A 24,634-nucleotide genomic window follows, 5' to 3' on the forward strand; every position below is an offset into this window, starting at 1 on the left:
GTACAATGTTTTTTGGGACCGTGGAAAGACTTTATAAACATTTTTCTCAGCATCTACGCATCGTTGGGATATTCTCATAAAAAATGTAGGTGTGTCAGTCAAGCGACTTGTAGACGCTAGATGGAGCGCTCATCACGAGGCTGTTAAGCCATTGAAGGAAAATTTTGTGAAGATAGTTTCAACTCTTGAACTCCTTTGTGATCCTGAAAAGGTAAATGTATGTAGATACAAGAGGTGCTGCAACCATACTCTTATCTGCTGTATGTGACTTTACGTTTTTATGTTATCTTTCATTCTGGTTCGATATTTTGGAATATGTTGATTCAGCACAGAAATACTTGCAAAAATCCGGACTCACTCTAGAAAAAAGTGTAATAAAACTTAAGGCACTAGCGAGTTTTCTTCGTGAACACCGTGATGAATCCGTGAAAAAAGCCGTAATATACGCAAGAGAACAATCCACCGAGCTATAAATTTCAATTGAAAGGCGGGGAAGAAGAAAAAAGAAGAAAATTTTGCCAGGCGAAAAAGCTCAAGATGCTGGTTTGACGTTGGAAGAGGAAACACGAAGAGCCATGTTAGAATGTCAGGATACATTTTATACTGAACTTGTGCCATGGAAGATATTGCGTCAGTTTTCTCAGCTCTTCGACCGAAAATATTGCTGTATTTAACGGAAGAAGAACTGCGGGCTGTGGTTCCAATGCTTACCTCGACATTTACAGAACTTACAGACAACAGTATCATATTGGAAATGGTAGCTTCAAAAATAAATTTAAAAGATGCAGAAATTTGGACAGCCTTTGAATTTTTAAGCTTCATTGTTAAGTGGGATTTTTCAGACTCTTTACCGAGTCTGTCATTGGCGATGAGAATTCATTTAACAATTTGCGTCTCAGTGGCATCGTGTGAACGAAGCTTTTCCAAATTAAGATTAATAAAGACTTATCTAAGATCAACGATAAGCCAAAATATAGGTTGACTAATTTGGCTATACTTTCAATCGAAACGGAGCACACAAAAAATATAGATTTAAATGATATAATCAAACATTCAGTACAATAAAAGCTCGTAAGCACCTTTAAATAAAATCTTTGTTCGTGTTTTTTTTTTTTTAATTTTTCAAGGGGTGTAAGCTTGCTTTATCGTCCCGGGTGTCACTGCGTCTTAGTCCACCACTGTGTTGAAGTACACTTTAAAGAATGTTGGCCTGTCCTTTTGTTAAACTCCGTGTTCAAGTGACATTTTTAAAAAATATATAAGAAAATTATTAGGAAAAGTGTGATGAATTTTCAACCTTAGTTCAAAACCCCGTTAAAAAACTCTGAGATGCAATAAGTTCATGCAAATATTTTGTTTTAATTCTTTAAACTAGAGACTTCAACATATTTGTAAAGTAAAGGTATTTCTTTTAGGTAAATATTTTTAGTTTCAGCTAACCAAGAAATATATATGGGGAAAGCATGAAATGTTTGCAAATGACTGGACTAGAGTTAATTTTTCACTATCGTTTTTAAGGACATGTCTACATATGTCCTTGAAAAAGATAGTGACAAATTTTGTAGTACCCGTGGCATGATGGTTAGTGCTTTGGGACTTTACCTAAAACTGAGCAGACTTGGCATAAACAAACCATTATCGTATATATTTTATGATTTTCTTAACGGTAGAAAGTTTGTTGTCAAAAGTGGCAATATAACTTCTACCACAACATTCTTAATTAAAAATGGTGTTCAACAGGGAGCGGTGAATTCGCGTATTCTCTTCAGCATTTACACCAGCGATCTGATAGGTAGGCTTACAAAGGCAATTGTGTACGCCGACGATCTAATTGCATACAGACCGGCCCGTAATTTTGAGGTTATTACAATTCTCCTGAAGCTTGATTTCGACAAGATTCATCGATATTGTGACGAATGGAAACTGAAAATAAATGTCCAAAAGTCAGAGACAATTCTGTTCCGGACTCCGTTGGCTAGGGCCACGAGGGATTCGTGCAAGAATTGGCGCTAGGTGGTCATCGTTGATCTTCACGGACAGCTATTAGCCAGCAAAAGTGTTGTGAAGTACCTCGGTATCTGGTTAGATCAGTATTTATATTTCGACAGACATATAAATGCTGTTTTGACCAGGGCTAGAGGAGCCTTCGCTTTGACGAAACGACTGTTTTTTAGCAGTCGGCTTGACCACAGAGTGAAGGTAATTTGCTACATGGCCCGTTGCCATTTCCCACATGGAGAAGTTTCTAGCGGCTGTGTTTACGACGCTGTACCAGCTTATATAGAACAGCCGAATCTTCTTACGTGATTTACTATTCCAAGTAGGTCCTATACAAGGGGGCTCGAATCAACACAATAATCAACGAGGCCACATTGCGGGAGCTATGTCTTCGACCAACAATTTAATTTTCGGGGCGTTCTATCCGAACGACGAGTATTTTTTTTAAATAGTTTATAGGTAGAATAGGTAGTTTAAGTTAGTTTTAAGTTTTATTTGAGGACCTAATTTTAAGTAGTTTTTAAGTAAAATTAAAAAGGATATTGATATTATTTTTTTTTTTTTAATTTTCTAACAAATACAAACAATTTAGTTGAAGTAAAATAGGTTTTAGGCCGAAAGGCAAAAGTATTAATTGTTATAGTTTAACTCAGAGTGTCCGTATGGGACCAGTAAGTTAATTGTAAGTTGTGGTTAATAAGGCTAGTTTAATGAATTTTTGTCTAGCTTTAAGATAGGTTTAAGATTAAAGTAATAAAAATGAATTTAAAAAAAAGGGCTTTGGACTGTCATGCCAGAGGTCTTGTGTTCGATCCCTGCCTTAGCCATATAAGGTTTTTTTTCACGGATACTGCATCTTGCGAGGAATTGACAAATTCTCCTAGAGTAATTCTTGTCAAGAAAAGTGCTTTCTCAAATTAGCCGTTCGGATTCGGCGTAAAACTGTAGGTCCCCTCCAACTCTGACAACAGTACTCGCACACAGGAATGGTTGTTAGTTGTAAGTCACTAGGCCCAATTCTGCGCCACACAATTAATTTTTTTTTCAGGAAGACGCCTGAGTCTTTGTTTTACACAACGACGCCTTTCTTTTGATATGCGGCAGAAAAGTTTGCAAATAACGTCAATTTTTTGGCGTCCGCTCTTACTACAATTAATTTGACGTACAAATATACTACTAACAAAATTAAGTACTGAACCAACATCCTGCCAAGTTGAGTACCTTTAAACGAAAATTGAAGATTACTATTTTGGATATTTCGAAGCTTTTCTCTTCCATTTCACTTCTCTTTATTTTTCTGTAAAAAATAAAAAATGTATTTTCGATTTCAGCATCGGATATATTTTGAAGAATTTTAAGGCCTAGTTTCTAAATACAAAAATAAAACAATCTACTCTTTATACCACTTCGCCCTCTTGCCCTTCTTCTTCTCCATCACACCATCGTTCGCTCTGCTATCAATCAGATTCTTGTATTTATTGACCAGATGCGACAAATCATCTCGATTACTTATTTTCTTGTTTTGCTTCGTCCTGTCGATTTGTCTCTTTTCTATTCTATGCAATATCTTTTGCTTCTTTGCCTTGTCCTTGCGCTTCTTTTCGCCGACTTTCTTCTTGTGTTCCTGGGCTTGTTCCATTATTTTTTTGTTTGATCTCAGTCCAACCGATGCTCCAGGTTTGCCTTCGAATCCGACAAAGTCTTCCATAACAGTCACAGGTTTGGCCTTTTTCTCTATCGCTGCCGCTCGGGACTCCTCCAATTTCTTTATGTGCTTTTGCATTTTTTTCTTGTTGTCTCCTTGTGGAGGTAGTGTCTTGGCTTTTTTAATCATTCTGCTGTTTCTTCTGGCCTCTTTGCGTTTCTCCAGCTTTTCCTTGTATGTAGGGTTATTTATCTTCGACTTTTCGGTTCGCTTTTCCTTGATCTTGTGCACAGCGCGATCCTCAATACTGAATGCTACAATTGGACGCTAGAAATGAGAAAAAAAAAGAGGTTCTAAATATTCCAAAAGCATTACAAACATTAAGCTTCCTTACATGAGTATCTCCGAAAACGGTGGGATTGTTGTTGAGTTTCCTCAGAGCGGTGAGAGCTTCTTTGTGGGTTGTGAACGACATGAAACCGAAGCCCTTAGACTTTCCCTTTGGATGCTCCGCGGTTATCTTGTTCTCTCGCATAACCCGACATTCGTGTGGTTTGAATCCGGTGTGGGTGATAACCATATTCCGAAGGTTCTCATTGTCATAGGTCAGCGGAAGATTGTGGATAGAAAGACGATTCCGAGAAACGAACCTTTGAAATATACACAAAATTGAATTAAAGTTTTTTAAGGATCTCGTTGCATAAGACATACCTGTTGAGGTTCTTCAACACCTGGTTCTTGATCTGTTCCAGCTTGTGCCGCCTGTTCATGTCCGATTGCGACACACCCTCCGCAGATTTAGATCCCGTCATGATGAGACCTTCTCTGGCTAGGAAAAGATTTCGCGAGTCTTTGTGCTCATCTTTTGAATTCTTTTTATCAGCCTGCTTCCGAACCTCTTCTCGACTCAGTGCTGGAAACGGATCCAGAGGAGTATCATTCAAAACGAACTCCGTACCCGAAGCCAGACAAAGATCAGCAGACTCTTTGGTTTTGAACTTCACGAAGGCACTTCCTTTCGAGTGACCCGACACGGGATCTCTATTGATGATGGAATAATAGACTGGACCGAACTTGCGGCAAACTTTTCGCAAATCATTGTCTTCGGCATCGAATGGCACGTTTTTGATGAACACAGTGCAGCCTTCTTTAACATCGTTTGAAAGATGTTTTTCCATTGGAACCTTGACTTTACTTTTTATGTCTTTCTTGTCTTCGTCATCATCTTCATTATCATCGAAGTTCTTCTTTTCTTCATCGTCGTCGTCGCTATCGTTATCTTCATCTTCAGAGTCATCATCGGAATCATTTTCTTCGGCATCCGATTCAGATTTTATTGAAGCTTCTTTTTGATCTTCTTCTTCATCACTCTCTGTCTTGGCAGCTTCGTCGTTGTCATCTTCATCGTCGTCATCTTCTTCTTCGGATTTTATTTCATCCTTTGGTTCGACTTTTGGTTGAGTCTCACCCTTTTTCTTTGTGTATTCATCCTTTCCTAGAGCCCAATCTACGAAAATTGTCCTTCCCAAGAAGTCTTTGCCGGATGTTTTCAGAATAGCTCCTGCCGCCTGATTGATTGTTTCGTATTGAACGAACGCACAACCGACTAGTTTACCATCGGGACGCTTGAGAAGATTCAAATCCTGGATTGTTCCGTGCTTCTCGAAGTGTTCTCGCAGCGTTTTCTCAGTGGCTTTGTAGGAAATGTTACGGATTATGAGCCTGGCTCGCTTCTGACGACGTTTTTCCTTATCCTCCTTGCGATTCACATTGAATGGGTTGGAACGCTTTCGTTTCGCTGGAGCTCCGGCTGAATTTTGGAGTGAAATAGGAATATTTTTATAGGACAAGGGATTAGAAAATAATTACACCATTGCCTACCTGTTTGTTGATCTGTTTCTTCAGTGATTTCCATTGCAATTTATTAAATTAAAAATGTTAAATATAAAATTGGTAGTGTTTTGAAGAAGAAAATCAATTTATGATTATTTTTATTTGACGTTTCGCCGCACGTGGATATATGAGAGCAGTGTTAGCAGACGTATGAACGTTTTGTGTCGTTTAGGGTATGAACACAATGGTAAACGTTTTAATTGGGAATGATGTACTCTTGATTTTTTTTAATTTCCATTGCGAAAAAGCAAAAATATTGCTTTCAAGTCAAAATCATGAGTTGATATACTACGAACTGGGAAAGGAAAACTTTTGAATTTTAATATCAATTTAAAAAACTTGTCTCTGTATTTTTGTTCTCACAATGGTTAACTATTGCTAACAATTATTGTTTACTTTGGTATTTCCTAAAGCTTAAAAATGTTACAATTTGTAACAATATGACGTCTTCACATTAGAAACACATTGTTTGAGTTGTCAAATAGTTTCTATTTTTAATAATCCATAACTGTCAAAATAAATGATTTGTTGTAAAACAAGCCATTCATGATCTTAATAAGTAACAAGCAATTATTTCAATAAACAAACGGTTTTAAATTTCCATCTTTGTTTCCTGCTGTTGAGAAAAGGTTAAAATTTTATTGACTCACGTTGACTTATGTTATGAAATTATTTTAACAAATTTCAAACACTCGTAACTTGACAGGAAAAGGAAGAGGAAATACATTGAAGAATTAAAAGATCTATACGAAACACGGAATTAATGAAATTTAATAAGGTTTACTCAATAATTAAATCGTTTGTTAAATCAGATTGATTTATTTCAAATGAAAATTTTCCTATAAAAAACTACATCTCTGAGCACTACTTCTAGCAGATGCATTGGACTGGTTTTGCCATAATATTTGCTATAATCCGCTGAATGGCTTCACAAACGTCAAAAACAAAACAGCTGATCGGAAATTCGACTTTTGAGTAAGTGTTAACTTCTGTGGTTAAAACTAAATTTGTGTAAATATTTTTTAAGATGCCGATTTTGTTGCGTCTCTATAATTTGTCATGCAAGTCTATAAATGGAAAACTACTCAATGCCCAAACATCTTTGCAAAGGTTTCTGGTTATTAAAATAAAATTGTGAATAAGAATACATTTTTTCGTTTTCTAATAAGGTTACCTCACACCCGTTCGGTATCACTCATCCCTCTGAAACGCTTTATGAAAGAGGAACAATTCGCCGAAAAGGACAAAGCTCCGCAAGGCTTTAAAATAATATATCGAGCGCCAATGGAATATTACATCAAATCTGCAAAGATTATATCAACCGGAAGTGCTACTCTGATGGCTTGTTTAGCAACGTTTAAGTATGCCACCGACAACAAGTATGTGGAACTAGCGACCGAAATTAATTTGGGTCCTCTTGTGGCACATGATTCAGATATTTGGCCTATTACTGCAGGATTTATTGCTATCAATGCAACTATAATGATTTTCATCACCAAATATCCATTGAGAATCTACAAAAAAGATAAAAGGTAATTTCCTTTCAATAGTTTTGAGTTTCAATTTTCATTTAAAATTTTCTGTTTTTAGCTACTTGGCTATTTATGAAGGAATTCTTCCTCTCGGAGTAAATCGTTTCGAATTCAGCAGAGGACAAACAAAAGAATGGAAGCACTTCTTGAATCCCTGGTCACTCATTACATACAGAATCAAAAATAAGACATCGCTGTTGCTGTTGGATTATTTCAAAACTCCATCGGAGTTTAATGAAATGTGTTCTGAATCTAAGGAAGAAAAATAATTTATTTAGTTGACTAATAGAAGAAAATGTTTTTGTTTACAAATGCGGCTTTTAATTTTCACTCCTAGAGTGCGCTTCAGAAATTGGTAAACTGTCATTTTCTGATTGGGTGTGTTCATCAAAACATTCAATCATCATCTATTAGCTAGATTCGAAATTTCACTTTTTCGAATTGAAGTTGAAAACGATTCAAATATAAACTGGAGTTTTCACTTTTATCGAAATCGATTCAAGTTGTTTGAACTTAAAACGAATGAAATTTTGAGTTCTACATTTCAATTTTCAAATAATTTGAATCCGACCAGATTAAGTTGGTGTTACTTGAATTCAACAAGAGGAAATTGTTTAAAAAGAGTAGTAGTTTCTTTTAAAAGGAATTAACTTTAACTTCTTTTATATATTGAACTTGATTAATGAGAAGTTGCAGCTTCTACTTTATATTTGAGGAAAAGGACAAAACATATACAATAATTTTTAGCACACCGAATGTTTGCTCTATAGCATTTCGAGTGAAACAACGGTCTTCGAAAAATGTTCAAGGCGCATTCAGAAACTATACTTCCCACTGATTATAGCGAAGAACCAGACATCTGCAGTTGTCATGTGCATCAACTTAATGCAAATATCAAAACACTATTATTTTATATTTATTTATTGAAGAACATATAGAACCATAAGAAATAATAACATATTATTGTTGACTTTATTGACTGATGTGATATATGTCAGCTGTTTTATTTTCACTAGATGTAAATGGGTCAAGTAACTTATTGCGTGGATGAAGTACCGATAACTGGCAGTTAACATATTAAAATATAATCGTGATCAAAACCGATTTTTTTTGATACCTTGTAGGATAAATCGATATCCCCATGCAAAACTATACTAAGTTAACTTAGGATAGTTTTGAGTTTAAATAACTGTCATATGGACAAACGGTGTTCAGGAAAAACCAATTCGTCTGTTAACAGTCAAACATTTTATCTTTAAATGTTCCATAGCAAGAAAATAAAAATAGCTACAATTCATCTTCTCTGAAAACTTGTAGCGACCAAATAATTCACAGTAGCTCTATGTAGCTTATATTATATGGATTCTCGATTTATTCGAGAAAATATGCGTCAAGACAAGGTGTAACGGTCATCTTCTGATGAGCCCAACCATTACATCGGGGTGAAACTCATATATGAATACCATGCTGGTTTATTTTATATTCATTTTCATGATTTTAAATCATATTTATTAAAAGCTTTTGAAAAGATTGGGATGAGTAATGGAATAATCCTAAGTCCAGATAAAAGAGGGCAGCATTTAAGGCCAGTAAATGAGTTAAGAGAAAATTAAAAAAATTTTGTACATTGAGTTATTTTCACTAGTACAATCACATTACTGGATTCGGAAAGGATTCGAACAAAAAATACCTAAATAAGGAAATTAAGTCAGTTGGACAAATGTTTCGTCCCTACGGAGAATGGTTTGAATGTAGAGATTATTATTTAATAAATAAGGTAACATTAAGGTAGTATTGTGACATCTTTAACTTTAATTTAAGTTTTTATGTTCCAAAAATAATGCGATTTCTGCTTGAAATATGAAAACATGACTCCTAAAGAAATTTAAAAATGATCAACATTTGGTCAACAAACAAAAAGCTCGAGAGTTAAAAGAAGCAGAGAAAACAGCTATATAAGCTTCATCAGCCACTGTTACTGCTTGTTTTGACTTCGACAAAATACTTTCCACTCCTACTGCCAATGCAAGCTGCTTTTAATATAAAAGAAAACTACAAGTTTATAATTTCACGGCTTATAAGCTTGCCTCTCATGAAGCTAATTGCTATGTTTAGGATGAAACCATCGCCAAAAAGGGGTTTCAAACTGCCTTCTTAAATTTATTGAAGATTACGTGACAAAAGGTGTACCAAATTTCCATTTTTGGTCAGACAATTGTGGTGGTCAAAAATATAAACAAGGTTTTGTTCGTTTTTTTTTGGTGGGCATCCAAAAACTTTAAGATAAACATCACTCATAGATTTTTAGAAAAAAGCCACACCCACACGAAAAAAGTCGGAAAAATAAAATAGTCTACACTCCAATACAATGGTGGTCAATTATTAGGAATGCAAAAACCAAAGAACCGGTTCATAAAGTAACAGAAATGATGCAAGATGATTTCAAAGATTTTAAAACTTTTATATATTCTCTGAATTGGATAAAAAATACGGATAACGAAAAACTGACAATAAGTAAAATAAGTGAAGTACATATATTTCAATGCTGGCAAACATTATGTGATGAACTACAGATATTTGTTTGAAGATGAATTCAAAATAATAGAATTAAACGCTGCAAAAACAAAAAATAGAAACAAGAACCGATCAAAAAAGTTTCCGCAGGAAGTGTTTGATAGAGTTTACAAGGAACCTATTGCCGTTTCCACTGACAAATATTTGGACCTTATTTCGCTTTGCAAAACAAAATCTTATTCCTTCAATTTTCCAGGATTCTACAGATAAAAACAAATACTGAAAATGATGGCTAAACGTAATAACATTTTACAAACAATGTGAAACTTTTTTTTTTTTTTGTTATAAATAAAAAAGTTGATCTTTAATTGTTCCTTTTATTATTTGTATATTCTATTATTATACATTGAAAGTGCAAACATTTCATAGTAAACAATTCTAAGTAACACTTAGGGCCCCGTGTTGTTAATATGTTGCGTCCACTTTTATACTAAGTGAACTTATAATAGATTTTAAATATATTCTTTCCGTGCAGTTTAATACTAACATGACATAGAATCATTTGAAGTAAGAGCTGAACACTAATAAACATACCAACCTCAATTTAATCTAGAAGACGCATTATTTATTCAACTCAGAAATCTATCAAGTAAGAAAAAAGTTATACTCAAAAAACTTTCCTGAAAATAGCATATTGGCACTTAGTATAGTTTTGCATGGGGCCATACAAATTTGCAAAACAGCATTTTGGAGAAAACCACGTATTTCGAAATAGAATAAACTAAATAAAATCTTTAGACGAAGTCGACTTTAGGAGGGAATCAAATGTCAATTTGTCAAGAAATCAATCCGAATGCATCAGCAACTCATTGGTTGCGTTCAAAATCAGACAGGTAGGGTATCTGCATACCTTTTTGTTTGTGTTTAACGGATAAAAGAACAGCAAATCCAAATAGCTAGAATGTCAAAGAAGGTATTCAAGAATTTCTTATATATGTGGGAGTCTGACAGAACAGCTGAAGGAACCCGAAAACTGATTTCAAATTTGTGTTTTTTTAATACAAATTTGAAGAATTTGTATTAAATAAAAATCTTTCTCTACTTTCTGTTAACAGCTGAAAGTTCTTTTTATATTTTGCGAGCTATCTCAATTTAGGTATCCAACTCGTTCAATAAGGTATCATAAAAGCCACAAATCTAGAATAGCCTATCCAACTCGAGATTAAACTCAGCCTTTCACTGGTTTCTGTCATCAGCGTGAATATTAATCAATAAAATCGTAAGGTGAGTACATTTTTCAAAGATCCAGGGACTACAAAAGGACCCTATAAAATTTGTTCTGAAAATTTCGTTCTTTTTCCAAAAAAAAATAATATTTAGAGAAATGTTTTTTTTCACTCTCTACATTTTCATATAAGAAAAAGAAAACTCAATTTTTCTCAATTTTGTTTATTATTATTATATTTATTATTTATTATTAAAATCGTAAGGTGAGTACATTTTTCAAAGATCCAGGGACTACAAAAGGACCCTATAAAATTTGTTCTGAAAAAATTCGTTCTTTTTCCAAAAAAAAATAATATTTAGAGAAATGTTTTTTTTCACTCTCTACATTTTCATATAAGAAAAAGAAAACTCAATTTTTCTCAATTTTGTTTATTGCGTTAATAGAAAACATACATATTTATATACATATATATCATTCATTTATTAAAAAAATTACCTAAATTTAATATTCGGAGTTAAATATTAATTCCGAATACTATCGTATATGTTTTTTGTTCTTAATTTACACTATATTTTACAACATTTTATTTGTTCTTTCTGTTTTTTAATGCATTTACATAATAATTTCTTAATACTAATAACTGGACAATGTGTGTTTTTATTCATATATTTATATAAGTCATATATCCACTTCGGAATAATAATACAAATTAAAAAAAAAGAACTGACGATAACCTTAAATTAAAAACAAAAATACAATAATAATAATAAAATTAAATAATAGAGAAAACTAAAATTAATGCTAAGTTTGATGACGTAGTATTCTAATAGTTTCGTTTTATCCTTCGCGCTTAAGAAACTACGATTCACTAAAGAACCATAGAGTTAACTTTATAAACAAAATGTAAATTTAAAACAAAAAACAATAAAGTTGACACATTTTTCTTTTTTAAATTGGAATTGTTATAACATTATTTCCTCAGGACAATAAATACAATTTTCTTTCTTATGTGGAATGTGCACAGAGTTTTTAAGAGGAAAATAATACTTTAATAAAATTTTTGAATGTGAAGAAAACAAAAATTGCATAAACATATTTTATATAATTAATGCAATTTATTTTTTAATTTACAGAGAATAAGGCACTGAGCTTTGATCCGTCATTGGGTGGTGTTTTTTTTTCTAATGAATGCATACATAATAAAATATTTAAATAAAATATAAATAAAAAGGACAAATGTGTATCAAATAAAAATAAATTGTGACTTTGTGCGATTACAATGTAATAAAAATATAATTTAAACAAGAAATTAAAAAGAAAACAAAAACTAATTTAAATTTAAAATAAATACAAATTGCTCTCTTCGTACAGCAAACAGTAGTGTCCGCTTTTATCTGACAATTATTTGTTTGAATGCAACTAATAACGCTGTCGTAATAAGGGCGTATACTGTGGTCGTCGTCGTTGTCGCCGATATACTTTTGCCGGAGCTTCTGCCTGGAATCTCATCATGTGCCTGATGGTCATCCGCACCTAGTTAACAAATAAAAACAAAATATACAAAATTATTTCTCAAGAATTACTCAATAAATATACCAAACAAAATCAGAAACCTCAAATTGGTGATTTAAAAGTGTTATTAAAAAAAATTTCAACAAGTGCACCAAAAGTATTTTTCATTGATTTAATCTAATGCGGGATTATAATTGACTGCCATTTTTTATTAAAATAAATAAATTAAAACTTAATAATCACAAATCCTATCTAAAATCATTTATTCATAATCTTATATTTAGGTTTATTGCAAACATTTTAAATTATAGCGAGGGCTAATGGTTCAGGAAATTGAAAACGCCAATTTTCGATTTGTCAAGTGGGGTTTAACTAAGGTTTGAGTTATATTTTGCACACCTAAGACCCTGTTTAAACTTCACTTATAAAATCAGAGAACTTACATAATCAGCTGCATTAAGACTAAAATACGCGAATACTATTTTCGGTAGGGCTTTAATTTTTAAAATTTCAAGAACGTTAGGGGTTTGTTACATATAATTAATTCCTCCTGAGCTTTTAAAATTTATCAAGTTTTATGTTAGCTTTCGCCAATACTAAAACTCTCTAGCTTAGGAATACTAACAATTATTTAATTCCTAGTTTAATTTGTTCTTTTAATAAAAATATGTAACAATTGATTTGTTATCGTTTTAGGGTAAGTACAGACGATTGACAGATCTTACCAGGGCTTGTTTACAGGGCTACTGTTTCCTGTTTCGAGTTTGCTTCCGCACAAAAGTTTTATTGTATGGTTCAAATAATTTTTCAGGCATTTACTGATGTCTTAAACAATGTCATTTTTTAATTATTATTGAGCAAGTTAAGACTACACAAGGGAGTCGAATGTATGTCAAGTTTCTACTTTCTGATTGGCCAGCTGTCAAAAAATATTCTCCTAAAGTTAGCCAAGGAACATATCCCTTACTATCAACTTAAGTCTACTTATGTTAAAATGACAATTGATAATGTTTATTCATTCAACTGAAAGCTTAACTTTATTACTTTATAATTTATTTATTTTTACACAATCATATTCAACGTTTTGTGTAAAAATGTTCGTTTACAAATTAATTGAAAAAGGAATAAGTAATATTTATTTAAAATACAAGTCGAGATGGACTTGTAGCTTGCCTGAGGAGTTTTTGTAAATATTTATGCTTTTGCACGATGAACTAAAAGTAGAGGTTTATAAAGTAAAGTTCTGAGTTTAAAATTTTTGACACTTGACCAACAAACTAGCTGCATTGGTCAAAATTTGCGATCAAAGACTGTAGTTGACTGTAAATGAAGTCCCTTGTACTGTCTGAACTTGATATGTCAAAAACAATTGTCAAAGTGTCAGTTTTACAAATTTTTAGAATTTTTGTAAGATTCATTTGGAAACAACTTTTTAAAAAATTGTTGATTTATAATACATGTAGCATCCAAAATTAAATAACCGTTATTTTAACTCTGATTCGTAAAAGGAATGAACAAAGCCAAATTTGATGTTCCTTTTGCTTGCTTCAGAAATTAAAAAAAAAACATAATTGCTTTTTTGTGAACCAAACATTCGTTTTGACAGTTCAGCACTTTCATCGCATCTCCTTGAAAGCTCAGTTTTGGATTATTCAAAATAGTAAATAACAATGAGTTCAGGAACTTTGTGATGACGTTATATTGGAACGACAAAAGTTGGTACCCATCTTAAACTTGACTTAACTTAAGCTTAAATTATATTAAAACAGAAAATATTTGAGAAAATAATATACAAATTAAATAAAAATTGAAAAATAATACTTAATAATTGCATCATAATATGTATAAACAAACTTATATTTTAAATAAGAGTTTATATGCCTTATAGAAATATTTGTATTGCATTTGTATGTTCTAAGTCACTTAAATGTAATTCGGTAGCTTTCTATAAACTTAAGTCATGGATAAGTTTAGTAAATGAATTGGTTTGTTTGTTAAAATATTTTATTTATCTTTTTACATGAAATCTAACATCATGCTTAATGATCATGATAGTTAATAAATTTTGTTGTCTTGATATGAAGTTTAAAAAAAAATTATTCGGCTGTTTTAGTTACCATCAGGCGACAAAAATAATCCCACATTAATAAAATGCATCACATTAATAAATTAGAAAAAAAAAACTTAAAAAAAATGTATACAAATAAATAAATATACAAATTATATTATAAACAATTTGCTATAAACCACTCTGAACGAAGAATTTAAATAAAATAAATTGAACGTACATCTTGTCAAGCGTGTTGTTGTTGGCAGCTGCAGTGTTTTCTCAAATTCTTCGGCTTCGATTCACAGTGTTGCCAGAAGCCGTCCATTTTATTTGTCCTACGCACGTTCAATTTGATTATTTTCCTAACAAAATCTGATTCGATGGTGTAATTTACAGTGACGATTTTTTGCTTAACTCTCTAACTCAATCAGATTTTATTAATTGTTGGTTGTGACGTCAATATTTTAAAGATATTTACATATACAGATTAATGGTATAATTGGCATTTTTGTTTTCCTTCAGCGGGAAAACTTTCGGAAGCTTAATTTTCTCGTGTTTCGATTAATTAAAATAATAGTAGACTGGAATTTTGGACAATTGTTTGCAATTTTTGATTTTCGATGTTGTCACAGACACGCATGTACGATTTTACAAAAAAAAGTAACAAAACAATAAAAAAGAAAAAGTTAAAAAACAAAACATTTTTTAAAATCATAAAACAAAAATTATTACAAAAATATAAAATAGTATTCACTTTTGTTTTTTTTTTCGTGCGCAGTATTTTTTTTTGATTGTTTTAAAAGCTGGAAGCTACACAATTTACATAAAAGCTAATTGCTACTAGGTAAGGAAGATTGAGGGGGCGTTAAGCTACATGTTCTCAACCCCGAGATCTGACGCCTGCAAAACATATTTTCAAAATAATATCATAAATAGTAATTTAAATTAAACATTTAAAAATTATACACAAACAAATAAAACATGCTCCATAGAGAAATTTTTGTGTTTTGTAGTTCAAAGTTGTGCAAAGTGTAATAGGAAAAAAGTACCGTTTTTAATAAATATTTGAGAACAACAACAAACAAAAAAAAACGTGCAAATATTTTGTTTTTGTAAAAACAAATTAAAATATTGTGTAAATTTGTTAGGAAAAGTACACCATAAAATATATAACGTGCCAAATTGAAAACCATTAAATAACAATTATTTGCCAAAAATTGTACCATTTTTTTTAAATTTTTTACCTGGGGAGGGATCTGAGAATTTGTGTTAATAAAGGACAAAATTTAAATACCAATCAATTCAAAAAGTTTCGGATTTTTCAAAGGGAACTTAAAATTTAATTTATAGTGAATAGATTTCAAAAATTTTAAAGTTAGCTCTGAAGAGGGTGTATGAGATGTTTCGGACATAAGGGACTTGAAAGTTAGGCAAGCTTTTAGTATCTGATTGACCAGCTGCTAAAAAATTAACTTCCAATTAAGGCAACTTTAATGGGAAGTTGACTGGAAAGTTAGTTAAGAAAAATCTCCCTAACTATCGAGTCAAGTCTACTTTTGTCAAAATGACAGTTGATCATCTTTTTTCATTGAACATAAAGCTGAACTTTACTATTTATTTATTTATCTATTTTCTTCAAAACTTCATTTCATGCTTTCTGTAAAACTTTTTCTTGTCAGTTTTGAAAAGAAAAAACTTATATTTCTTTACAATACAAAATGCAAATCGTGACTTACTTTTAAATTGCTTGAGAAGTACTTTTAGACAATAATATTTTAAGTAGTTTTTGTACTATGAACTTGAAGTATAGGTTTGTGAAAAAAGGTTCTGAATTTGAAATTCATAACACTTGAAAAACTAACTAGTTGCCTTGGTCAAAATGTACGTTACAAGACTGCAAAAGAAGGCCCTTATGTTGTCTGAACCTGCCCAATGTCAAACTGTTTTGACATTTTTGTTAAGTAAAGTTTGACACTACGACGACGCCAGAAATGTTGGAAATAAATCTATTCTGCGAAGTTCTAAGAGCACTTCGTCTAAAGAGTTCAAGCCACAGGGACTTATTTAATGGATAAAATATCGAATGGACTATGTAGCTCTTAGCTGCGGCAGAAATAAAGCGTAAATCATGGAATCAACTTCCAGATTATAATTACAAACAAATGTTTTTAACAGAATTTGAATTATCATTTTAAGTTTCCAAGTTTCTCTTCAAAAATTTCGAATAGTAAAAATTCGAGAATCAATGGCAGGTCTATTTAAATCAGAAAAGAATTTTTTCATCAAAAATATTCAAAACTTATGGATTTTTCCGATATTCCCAAGGATATTCATGACGACAAACTTTATTGAATTTAAATTTTATATGGGGTACAATCCTTTTTTATCTTTCTTGACTTTTATAGAAGATTTGTGTGTTTATTAAAGAATTTAAACATAGTAAACCTTAACCAAACCTAAGGGAAGGCAAAGTATTGTCTTATTTCTTGGGTTCTTAACCTGATTTTATAAAAACCACATACAATTTATTAATAACAATTTTTTTTTGGAAATATTTCCCAATTTAATCATATTGCCAAAATTCTGCTAATTAAAATTTATAATTTTGATACCATTTATAAAAAACACTTTTTTGGATAGGTATAAAATATAAAAAAATAGAGAAACACATCTGCCAACAAAATCATGCAAAACAAGAAAAATACAAATAAATATTATTCTACGTTCAGCTGGGATAAAACTTAAAGTTTATAGATAATAAATAAAATTTCTAAAATATATACAAAAATTAGAATACCAAAGTAACTCTAAGTCAACAACACACTTATTTGCTTCTTAAGATTATGTTATTTAAAAGGAGAGGTTTTTAAAAGTGCATTCCAGAAGAAAGATTAATCCAATCCTTATTAAACTACGTGCCTTAAGCCACCATATTCATTAATTTATGTTAGTTAAAGATTTCTAAAAACTACATTATATAATAAATAGTGCTTTAAATTTGTGCATATAAAATATTTTTAATTTGTTTATTATTATTAAATTCCCTGTTGTAATCCTTAGTTATTTTAATTAATATTTTTTTTTGTTTCAATAACTAATGCTAGTTAGTGAAACCGACCAGTTTTCTTAGTTTGCGTAATTAATGTTGATACAAAAAAAAAAAGAATTAAATATTATTAATTAACTTTATAAAACAAAATATTTTCAAATTATTGGTATGTTATTAAAAAATATACAGAAAAGGTTAGTTTTTTTATCATTAGTATTTTTTGAAGTTAGTAATTATTTTTCTTTTTAAAATGTACAGGATGATATTTTGTTGAATTTAATGTTAGATTATGTTATATTACATAGAAATGTGGGTTATTTAACTTACCGTGTGTATAAATTATTAAAAAGGCATACATTATTTTTAATTAAGAGAACAAGTTAACCTGGTCCCTACAATCGATTATAAGGACAGATTATGTATCTTATTTGGAATGTGTTGTAGAAAATGGGAAGAAATTGGATCATACACATAATTTCATTAAAATCATTCTTTTCACCAAAATATGAGTAAATCTATAATATAATTTTTACCACAATCTTTCACTATCCCATAAAAAAAATACAAAAAGGAAGATGCGCTATAAAATCAATGCAAATTAAAATCATACAAAAAGTACACAAATGATCCAGGCGACTAATGAAGAGAAATACAAAACAGATGTTGGATGGTGTAAACAAATAAGTATATTGTAGGTTAAACAAATATTATTTCTTTTACATAAAATGTATAAAATATCAAACACAAAATATTACTGTAAGAAAACATACAATGTCGGACTTTAACAGTGTTGTATAGAAAGATTAAATAACGTAACATACCATTGAATTTTTTTTCTTTTTATTTATTGCTAAGATTCTTAAGTGGATCTTTACATCCTTAAGTTTATAATTAACTTGATTTTTTTTATTTAATTTTAATTTGAAGAGATCACTTGTGTGTAATGTAACATTCTTATAAAGAATATTTTCTTGTTTGGATTTAAGTTTAAATTAAAAAAAAATACTAAAAGTAAACGTTTTGCTTTGATTTAAAAGAATACGTGTGGTCGGTTCCACTCACCTGCATCGTAATTCAAATCATCATTGTCATAGCTACTTGATTCATTGTGATCAACAACAGCCTCATCGGAATTTGAGATAAAATTACCTAATGAGTTAAACGATGATGGAACGTTTTTACAACCGAACCACCAATGCGCCGATGGTCGGGGGAACGGAGGATCAGCACTATCAACCTGTAAGTAAAAACGACATGTTTAATAAATGCTAAATCAATTATTTATAAATATAAAATGTATTATGGAAAAGTACCCACGTTTACACTGAAAAAGTTAATTTAACAATGTCTCTATGTCTACTAATAAAAAGAAATTCGTTTAGTTTATGAGACAATTCAAACTTATGTACCAACTATTGTTGAACATTTTTCTTTAACTTTTTCAATGTATTTTTAACAAAAACAAAGCAAACATTTTTAAACTTACTGCGAATGTCCTATCATTGAAACGATAATATTTATCACCCTTAAAGAAATATGTGTAACCGTTTGTATACTGGAGCGCAGCATCAATGTTATTTGGCAAGCCTTCCCAATTGGAAATTGGTTTTGGATACGTCGACTTAACTGGTGGCCTCTTTAATGGATCAAATCGCCAGAATTTACTTCCTTTGTAGAAGTAAATCTTGCCATTGCCACCCCAAACCATAGCAGCGTCCAAGTGATCGGGAACGCCAGTAAAGCCTTCACTGATTTCCTTAGGATATTCACCATCAACCTGTCGTCCCGAATACCTCCAATACTTGGTGCCTTTGAAGAAGTATGTTTTGCCATTTTTGTATGTAAATGCAGCATCGATGTCACCTTTAAGAAATATTTGAAATAGTTAATATTTAATTACAATTTTTATTTAATTCTAGTCCTTATACCTGGAAGACCTGGCCATCCTTCTGATATGTATTTTGGATATCCATCAGCCACTGAGTTCTCTGTAAGTTTATAATACATTTGTCCTTTAAGAGCGTACGTAAGGCCATCGTGTGAATTGAAGAGTGCATCGATCTTGGGATCTTTACACAATATAGAATCATCATGGGGTCTTGTTGGAATAATTGAGGGTTTCTGTGTAGTTTTTGGTATACTTCCACCACCACCGCCTTGATTTGTTTTCTTTCCATAAAGAGCTTGAATAGCCAAGACATCGTCTGAGTCCAATTTGAAAACAGGATCGAAACCCCGGTAAAAGGGAGCCATCAAAGCTGATCGTACATCAGAATGACTAAGTCCAAGGGAGTGACCGAACTCATGAGCTGCTACTTGGAACAGATTTGTACCGCGAGGACTACCAATTGTCCAGTACTCAGCATCATCAAAATGAGCATCACCTCCATAGACAGGGAAATAGGCGTGAGCCAGGGTACCACCTGGACCGTCGAATGGATCTCCATCGCCATGTTCGCTCTCTTCAAACCTATATAAAAATTACACAATCAAATTGAATTATGTGGAGTTTCAAAGACTGAACTTGCACTTACTTAATTTCAATATGGACGGGTCCAGTGTTTTTGGCGGTAAAGGTAAGGTCAGTATAACCACTCCACACATTGAAGGCTCTCGAAACTTCAGCATCAACATCAGCCTTCTTCAGTCTCTTGGGATACTTGGATATTTTGTAAGTCAATCCTTTCACTCGCCAACGGCTGCCTTGAAGGGCATAACGTTTCGATCGGTTATCAGTACCGAAACCAACTTTATCCCTAACACCACATCTTGGCAGTGACATATACTGCAAAGTTTCATCATCCAATTCACCAGTCACATTAACTCCGGCGAATCCCTGAAAGTCCTGAATAGCTTTGGTCCATATGTTTGAATCTAAAAGTGCACCATTGGCAGGATTTCTAGCTGTCGCTGGAAGATAACCAAACTGTGACAGATATATCTGGAAAGAACAAAAATACAAAATCAGTCAAACAAGTCTTCAATGATTTCAAGCAACATTATAGCTTAACCATTGCTCTAGCATTGACGCCGTATTTCAGAGTGCTAAAACTCAAAATTAGATACACGAATCTTAAAATCCATAATGAACACCTCATAGCAAGAAAATAATCTACAAAATTCTAATAATAAGCGGTCCGACGCGACGCGTTACCTGATCAATAATAGACTAAAACCTAACCAATATGCTGGAATTGGAGGCTTCATCGAATTGGTCAATTAGCATGCAATGCACATAGTCCATAGGCTAGCACATGTTGTCATGATTTCGTTAACCGACAAGGACGAATTTGATGAGATCGCAAATCACGACAGGAAAAACAATACGTAGCCCCCTGGATTTGTAGGTTTTTTATTCAAGCAATAATACTTCGATGATATGTAAATTGATGCGATATCGAAAACACTTTTTGGCGAATGTTTATTTGATGATGCTCGCGGGAATGCATAATAAATAGATAGAATGCATTCCGGTGTTTGGGTACATGCGAGAGTGATGGGAAAATTAAAAATTACATATTGATGGTTAATTGCATTGGATTAAGGCTAAACATAGTTTTGATAAGGGTTTTGTTATGGAGGTTATGTTTATTTTTTAACTGGCCAAGTTAATTTTGATAAAAATTGTGGTAGCGAGCGAATTTGGTCGTAATTTTAACACAATATTGGATACGTTCGAAAAATCAGAGATTGGCTTTCGAAAGTGAAATACCCAGTTGCATTCCCATCTCAAATACTTCAACCCTAATACCTACGTTTCTAGTAATGCCCATCAGTTTAACCTTGATCATAATATTGAACGTATGAATGTGGAATGTTTTTCAAAAGCGATACTGTTATTAAAGGTTGTTCCTTTATGTTCATATTTTCATACGACTATCTACTTTATCAAAACTGTAGAAAGGCATTACTTAATTTTATTTCTAACATCATTCAGCTTATTTAAACATTTTCTAAAACGTGGAAATTTACACCCATTAAAAACTCAATAATTTAAATATTCAACAAATCAACAAGGAGATAATATTCACGTGTACTAAAGGCCGCAAATAAAACGTGATAAAGACATTTTTATCATATTCCTCATAAAGCTAGAAATGTAATTATACTTCAAAGCTTAAATTGATGAGCTAAAGTAATAGATATAGCACTTGAAAACAAAAAAGTAAATTCCATTTTTACTGTTAGTTCCTCATTCTGTACAGTAATTTTAGTAATTTTTTGCCTAGACGACCAGCGACGACAACTGTCTCCACCTTTAACCATCATCATCAGTATTGATCGCTTGTAATTTGAAATACCTACCATATTAAAAAAAAAGTATTTGTATAAAATTTTATTCATTCCGTGTCAATCAATCATTTCGATGGCTTCATTTCTCTTTAAAAGCAATTCGCATGCCTATTTGCAATGTTAAATTATTTCATAATTTTAATAAAATATTTCTTAAATCTTTGCACAACCCATGAGGCTATGTACATCATAGAATTGTGTAGCACTGTCTCACCAACAGAATATTCTTCCTTGTTGCGAGATAGAATGGTGTATTCCAGAGAGGACGAACTGTGAATTTTAAATATCGATTTGCTTAGAATATCGTTATGGACATACCATACTTTGCCTACACTTGAAATTATGAATCGATTAATGTTTTTTTTATTTTATGAATATTTAATTTATCACCTGGCGAAAGATAGAAACGTATCTACGTAAGCATGGACAACACTGGTTTTGCTAAAGTGTGATTCACCTTGCTATTGTTTTAAATTTTTGTTTGTTTCATAGTCTTTTATGTTTCGTATAAGGAAATTTGCTAATATGGCTATCATTTTTTATGATTTTGGCTTATAGGGGTATTGGATTTTATATTTATTATGTATACTGTTATTATAAACTTCATTAACGAGTCAGTAGCCTTATAGTAATAAAATGTGACGTAGGGATTTTCCGCACATTGAAAAGCACTTATGTGGACAGTATGTAAATTGTTATAGTTTAAAATTAAATTGCTTAAAAATGCTATAACAGGTTTAACCGGAAACTAGATTAGTTTAAAGGATCTAGAAAACACTGTGCTTGGAATACCTAATAAAACAGTATAAAATACCTTGCTTCAAGATAAAAGATAGATAAATCATTATGTAGGACTTTTAGACAGGTTTTTAATGAAACAAAAATCTTAAGTTTATAATGTTTTTCAAACTGGAGAAATAGTATTCAATTTTCAGAAATACTGCTTCGCTTACTTTCGAAAAGAAAACTCAACAAAGACTTATACGAGCAACATGCAGAACATTCCATAAGGCACCGTATAAACTTATTTAAAAAAGAAGTGTCAAAATGACCTATACACAAGCGACATTATTTAAATGACATGTCATCGAACATATTACTCAAAAGTCACGGACAAAGTTTGCTTCAAACCAAACAAAATAAAAATGCTTATAAAGTTCATTAACGGGTTGGTTACACTCAATGCAAAATTCAAACAAAAAAACTAAATATTTATTATCAGGTTCATCCGTCTGTGACACGGTTAAAATTTTATCCTAATGATAATTTTCATATACATACCTTCAATTCTACACTAAATGTATGTATAGATATATTTATTTGATATTCGTGTGATATTCATCTAATTTGCATGAGTTGAAATAATTGTAATTTATACTTTTTTTATATTTGTTTTTCCATTATTTGTCAACCTCCACGTGAATGTCAAATTAAACGCGCCTATATACCTTGGACTTGCACTTGACTGTCAATATTAAATGTTTCAATTGCAATAACCTGTCAAACGTAAAACATAAATTACATTAACAGATTCGTGCAGTAAATTAGTTTATTTTTCTGGAATTATTTTGAATACAAAACAAAACAAAAAACAACACAAAAACTGCATTGCACAGAGCTTTAGAGTATAGTTAATAAGATTTATTAACTCGTTTTCCATAAAATATATAAGACTTATGTTTTTAAAGCAGTATCAACAGTATTTATTTTTTTTTGTTCAAAAGGAGTTTCACAAGGTATCGTGCTGTGTATGCATGAAATTCACATGCATATTTAAATTTTATCAACAATTATAATTTTCTGATTAATCTTTTAAAAACCATTGACATTTAGGTAAAGTTTTACAGCCATGTTAGTAAATTCCTAAGCTAAGAAGATAATTTTTTAATTTAAAAAGATTTGAACATCTTACTAAACTTTTTTTTAGTTGCTAAATCTACATTTTATTATAAACATTAAGTTTTTGACATGTCAATTTAATAGGTCAGTTTATTTTTATTTTTTAATTTTTTCCACGAACTGTCACTGTAAGTTTTTAATTAAATAGGAAGCAAAATGATAAAAACGTTTGAATATCAAGTATAAATTACTAAATATTTATAAAATATTTAACCAGTAAAATGATTAACCCTTAACAACAGGTTGTTTGACATTTTTTACCATTTATTTTAACTTTGCTCTTAGAGATTGTTTTTATAAAAAGTTGAATCAATATAAATGTTTTGGAAATATTTTGAATTTTGTTTTTTGTCATAAACCTATTCAGAAAAAAGTAGAATTTAAATAGCTATAACTATTTTTCATAGTGAAGATGGCGCGGCATGTAAAAGGCAGTATTTTATTGTCCATTTTAATTTAGTGCGTACAACAAAACACTATTTTTATGTAGAAAGCAATATAAAAAATTCTAGATTTCACACGGGTGGTGATTAAAATTAATTTATACAGTTGAAAATACCCCAATAATAAAAAAATCTGCTAGGTACTATCGTAAAACACACCTCACTGACCTCATCAGATGAAATTGAATTTTAGTTTAAGAACAATTTACTTATTTTAAATTGCGTGCTACACGCAATTCTGTCGCAGAAAACTCACCCCTTTTGGTTGAATATTTAGCTATATTGAACCAACAACAATTAACCTTTAATTAAACTGCATTATGTTTCAAACGTGATTCATATGTTTTTGTTTCATCATATACATATATTAAGAACCTCAAGTTCATAAAGTGTATTACGAGAATGACCTAAAATAAGTGAAGTAAAATGCCAAGAAATAACTCTATTATATGAAAAAATTGATGCAGTAGCTTTTCCTTAACCATACTTAACTTAAATCAATTTTATTTTGAAATTTTCGAGTTCAATTCTGACTTATTTTATTTTAAAGAACTCCAATTTTTGAAAATCAATAATAA

General features: G+C 31.4%; 3 protein-coding genes across 10 annotated transcripts in view; 1 reads left to right on the forward strand and 2 right to left on the reverse strand.

Annotated features, from left to right (window-relative positions):
* Positions 1-3,312: 3,312 nt before the first annotated feature.
* LOC129952395 (RNA-binding protein 28) lies at positions 3,313-5,649 on the reverse strand. The gene is made up of 4 exons (XM_056064952.1): positions 5,525-5,649; positions 4,355-5,453; positions 4,038-4,293; positions 3,313-3,970 (listed from the first exon to the last, which is right to left on the reverse strand). The coding sequence occupies exons 1-4, from the start codon at positions 5,556-5,558 to the stop codon at positions 3,389-3,391; spliced, it is 1,971 nt and encodes a 656-aa protein (XP_055920927.1). The 5' UTR covers positions 5,559-5,649; the 3' UTR covers positions 3,313-3,388.
* Positions 5,650-6,479: 830 nt separating this feature from the next.
* LOC129950359 (uncharacterized) lies at positions 6,480-7,380 on the forward strand. Its single transcript, XM_056062275.1, has 3 exons — positions 6,480-6,646; positions 6,706-7,068; positions 7,127-7,380. The coding sequence occupies exons 1-3, from the start codon at positions 6,564-6,566 to the stop codon at positions 7,335-7,337; spliced, it is 657 nt and encodes a 218-aa protein (XP_055918250.1). The 5' UTR covers positions 6,480-6,563; the 3' UTR covers positions 7,338-7,380.
* A 3,838-nt stretch (positions 7,381-11,218) lies between these two features.
* The window catches only part of LOC129952208 (matrix metalloproteinase-14), a 37,397-nt gene continuing 23,981 nt past the window's right edge, over positions 11,219-24,634 (reverse strand). For 3 of the 8 annotated variants that reach the window (XM_056064688.1, XM_056064687.1, XM_056064686.1), the window contains exons 3-7: positions 19,956-20,362; positions 19,350-19,891; positions 18,908-19,284; positions 18,484-18,658; positions 11,219-12,343 (exon numbers count right to left, since the gene is read on the reverse strand). In XM_056064688.1, coding sequence (XP_055920663.1) covers positions 12,201-12,343; positions 18,484-18,658; positions 18,908-19,284; positions 19,350-19,891; positions 19,956-20,362 — 1,644 coding nt within the window. In that variant the 3' untranslated portion in view covers positions 11,219-12,200. Of the gene's footprint in view, positions 12,344-14,740; positions 15,273-18,483; positions 18,659-18,907; positions 19,285-19,349; positions 19,892-19,955; positions 20,363-20,432; positions 20,575-24,634 lie in introns of those variants that run through there. The other 5 variants (XM_056064689.1, XR_008782281.1, XM_056064690.1 and 2 more) reach the window with 5 other exon arrangements.

This window comes from Eupeodes corollae, chromosome 3 (assembly GCF_945859685.1).
Source record: "Eupeodes corollae chromosome 3, idEupCoro1.1, whole genome shotgun sequence".
Lineage (NCBI taxonomy): Eukaryota > Metazoa > Arthropoda > Insecta > Diptera > Syrphidae > Eupeodes > Eupeodes corollae.

What these genes read in the sequence shown, in the direction of transcription:
- LOC129952395 (XM_056064952.1), bottom strand. Translation starts at nt 5,558, where the DNA reads ATGGAAATCACTGAAGAAACAGATCAACAAACAG. An exon ending in GTGTTGAAGAACCTCAACAG is followed by an intron (nt 4,294 to 4,354) that starts GTATGTCTTATG and finishes TATATTTCAAAG; the next exon opens with GTTCGTTTCTCGGAATCGTC. An exon ending in CCGTTTTCGGAGATACTCAT is followed by an intron (nt 3,971 to 4,037) that starts GTAAGGAAGCTT and finishes TCTCATTTCTAG; the next exon opens with CGTCCAATTGTAGCATTCAG.
- LOC129950359 (XM_056062275.1), top strand. Translation starts at nt 6,564, where the DNA reads ATGCCGATTTTGTTGCGTCTCTATAATTTGTCATGCAAGTCTATAAAT. An exon ending in GCCCAAACATCTTTGCAAAG is followed by an intron (nt 6,647 to 6,705) that starts GTTTCTGGTTAT and finishes TTTTCTAATAAG; the next exon opens with GTTACCTCACACCCGTTCGG. An exon ending in ATCTACAAAAAAGATAAAAG is followed by an intron (nt 7,069 to 7,126) that starts GTAATTTCCTTT and finishes TTCTGTTTTTAG; the next exon opens with CTACTTGGCTATTTATGAAG.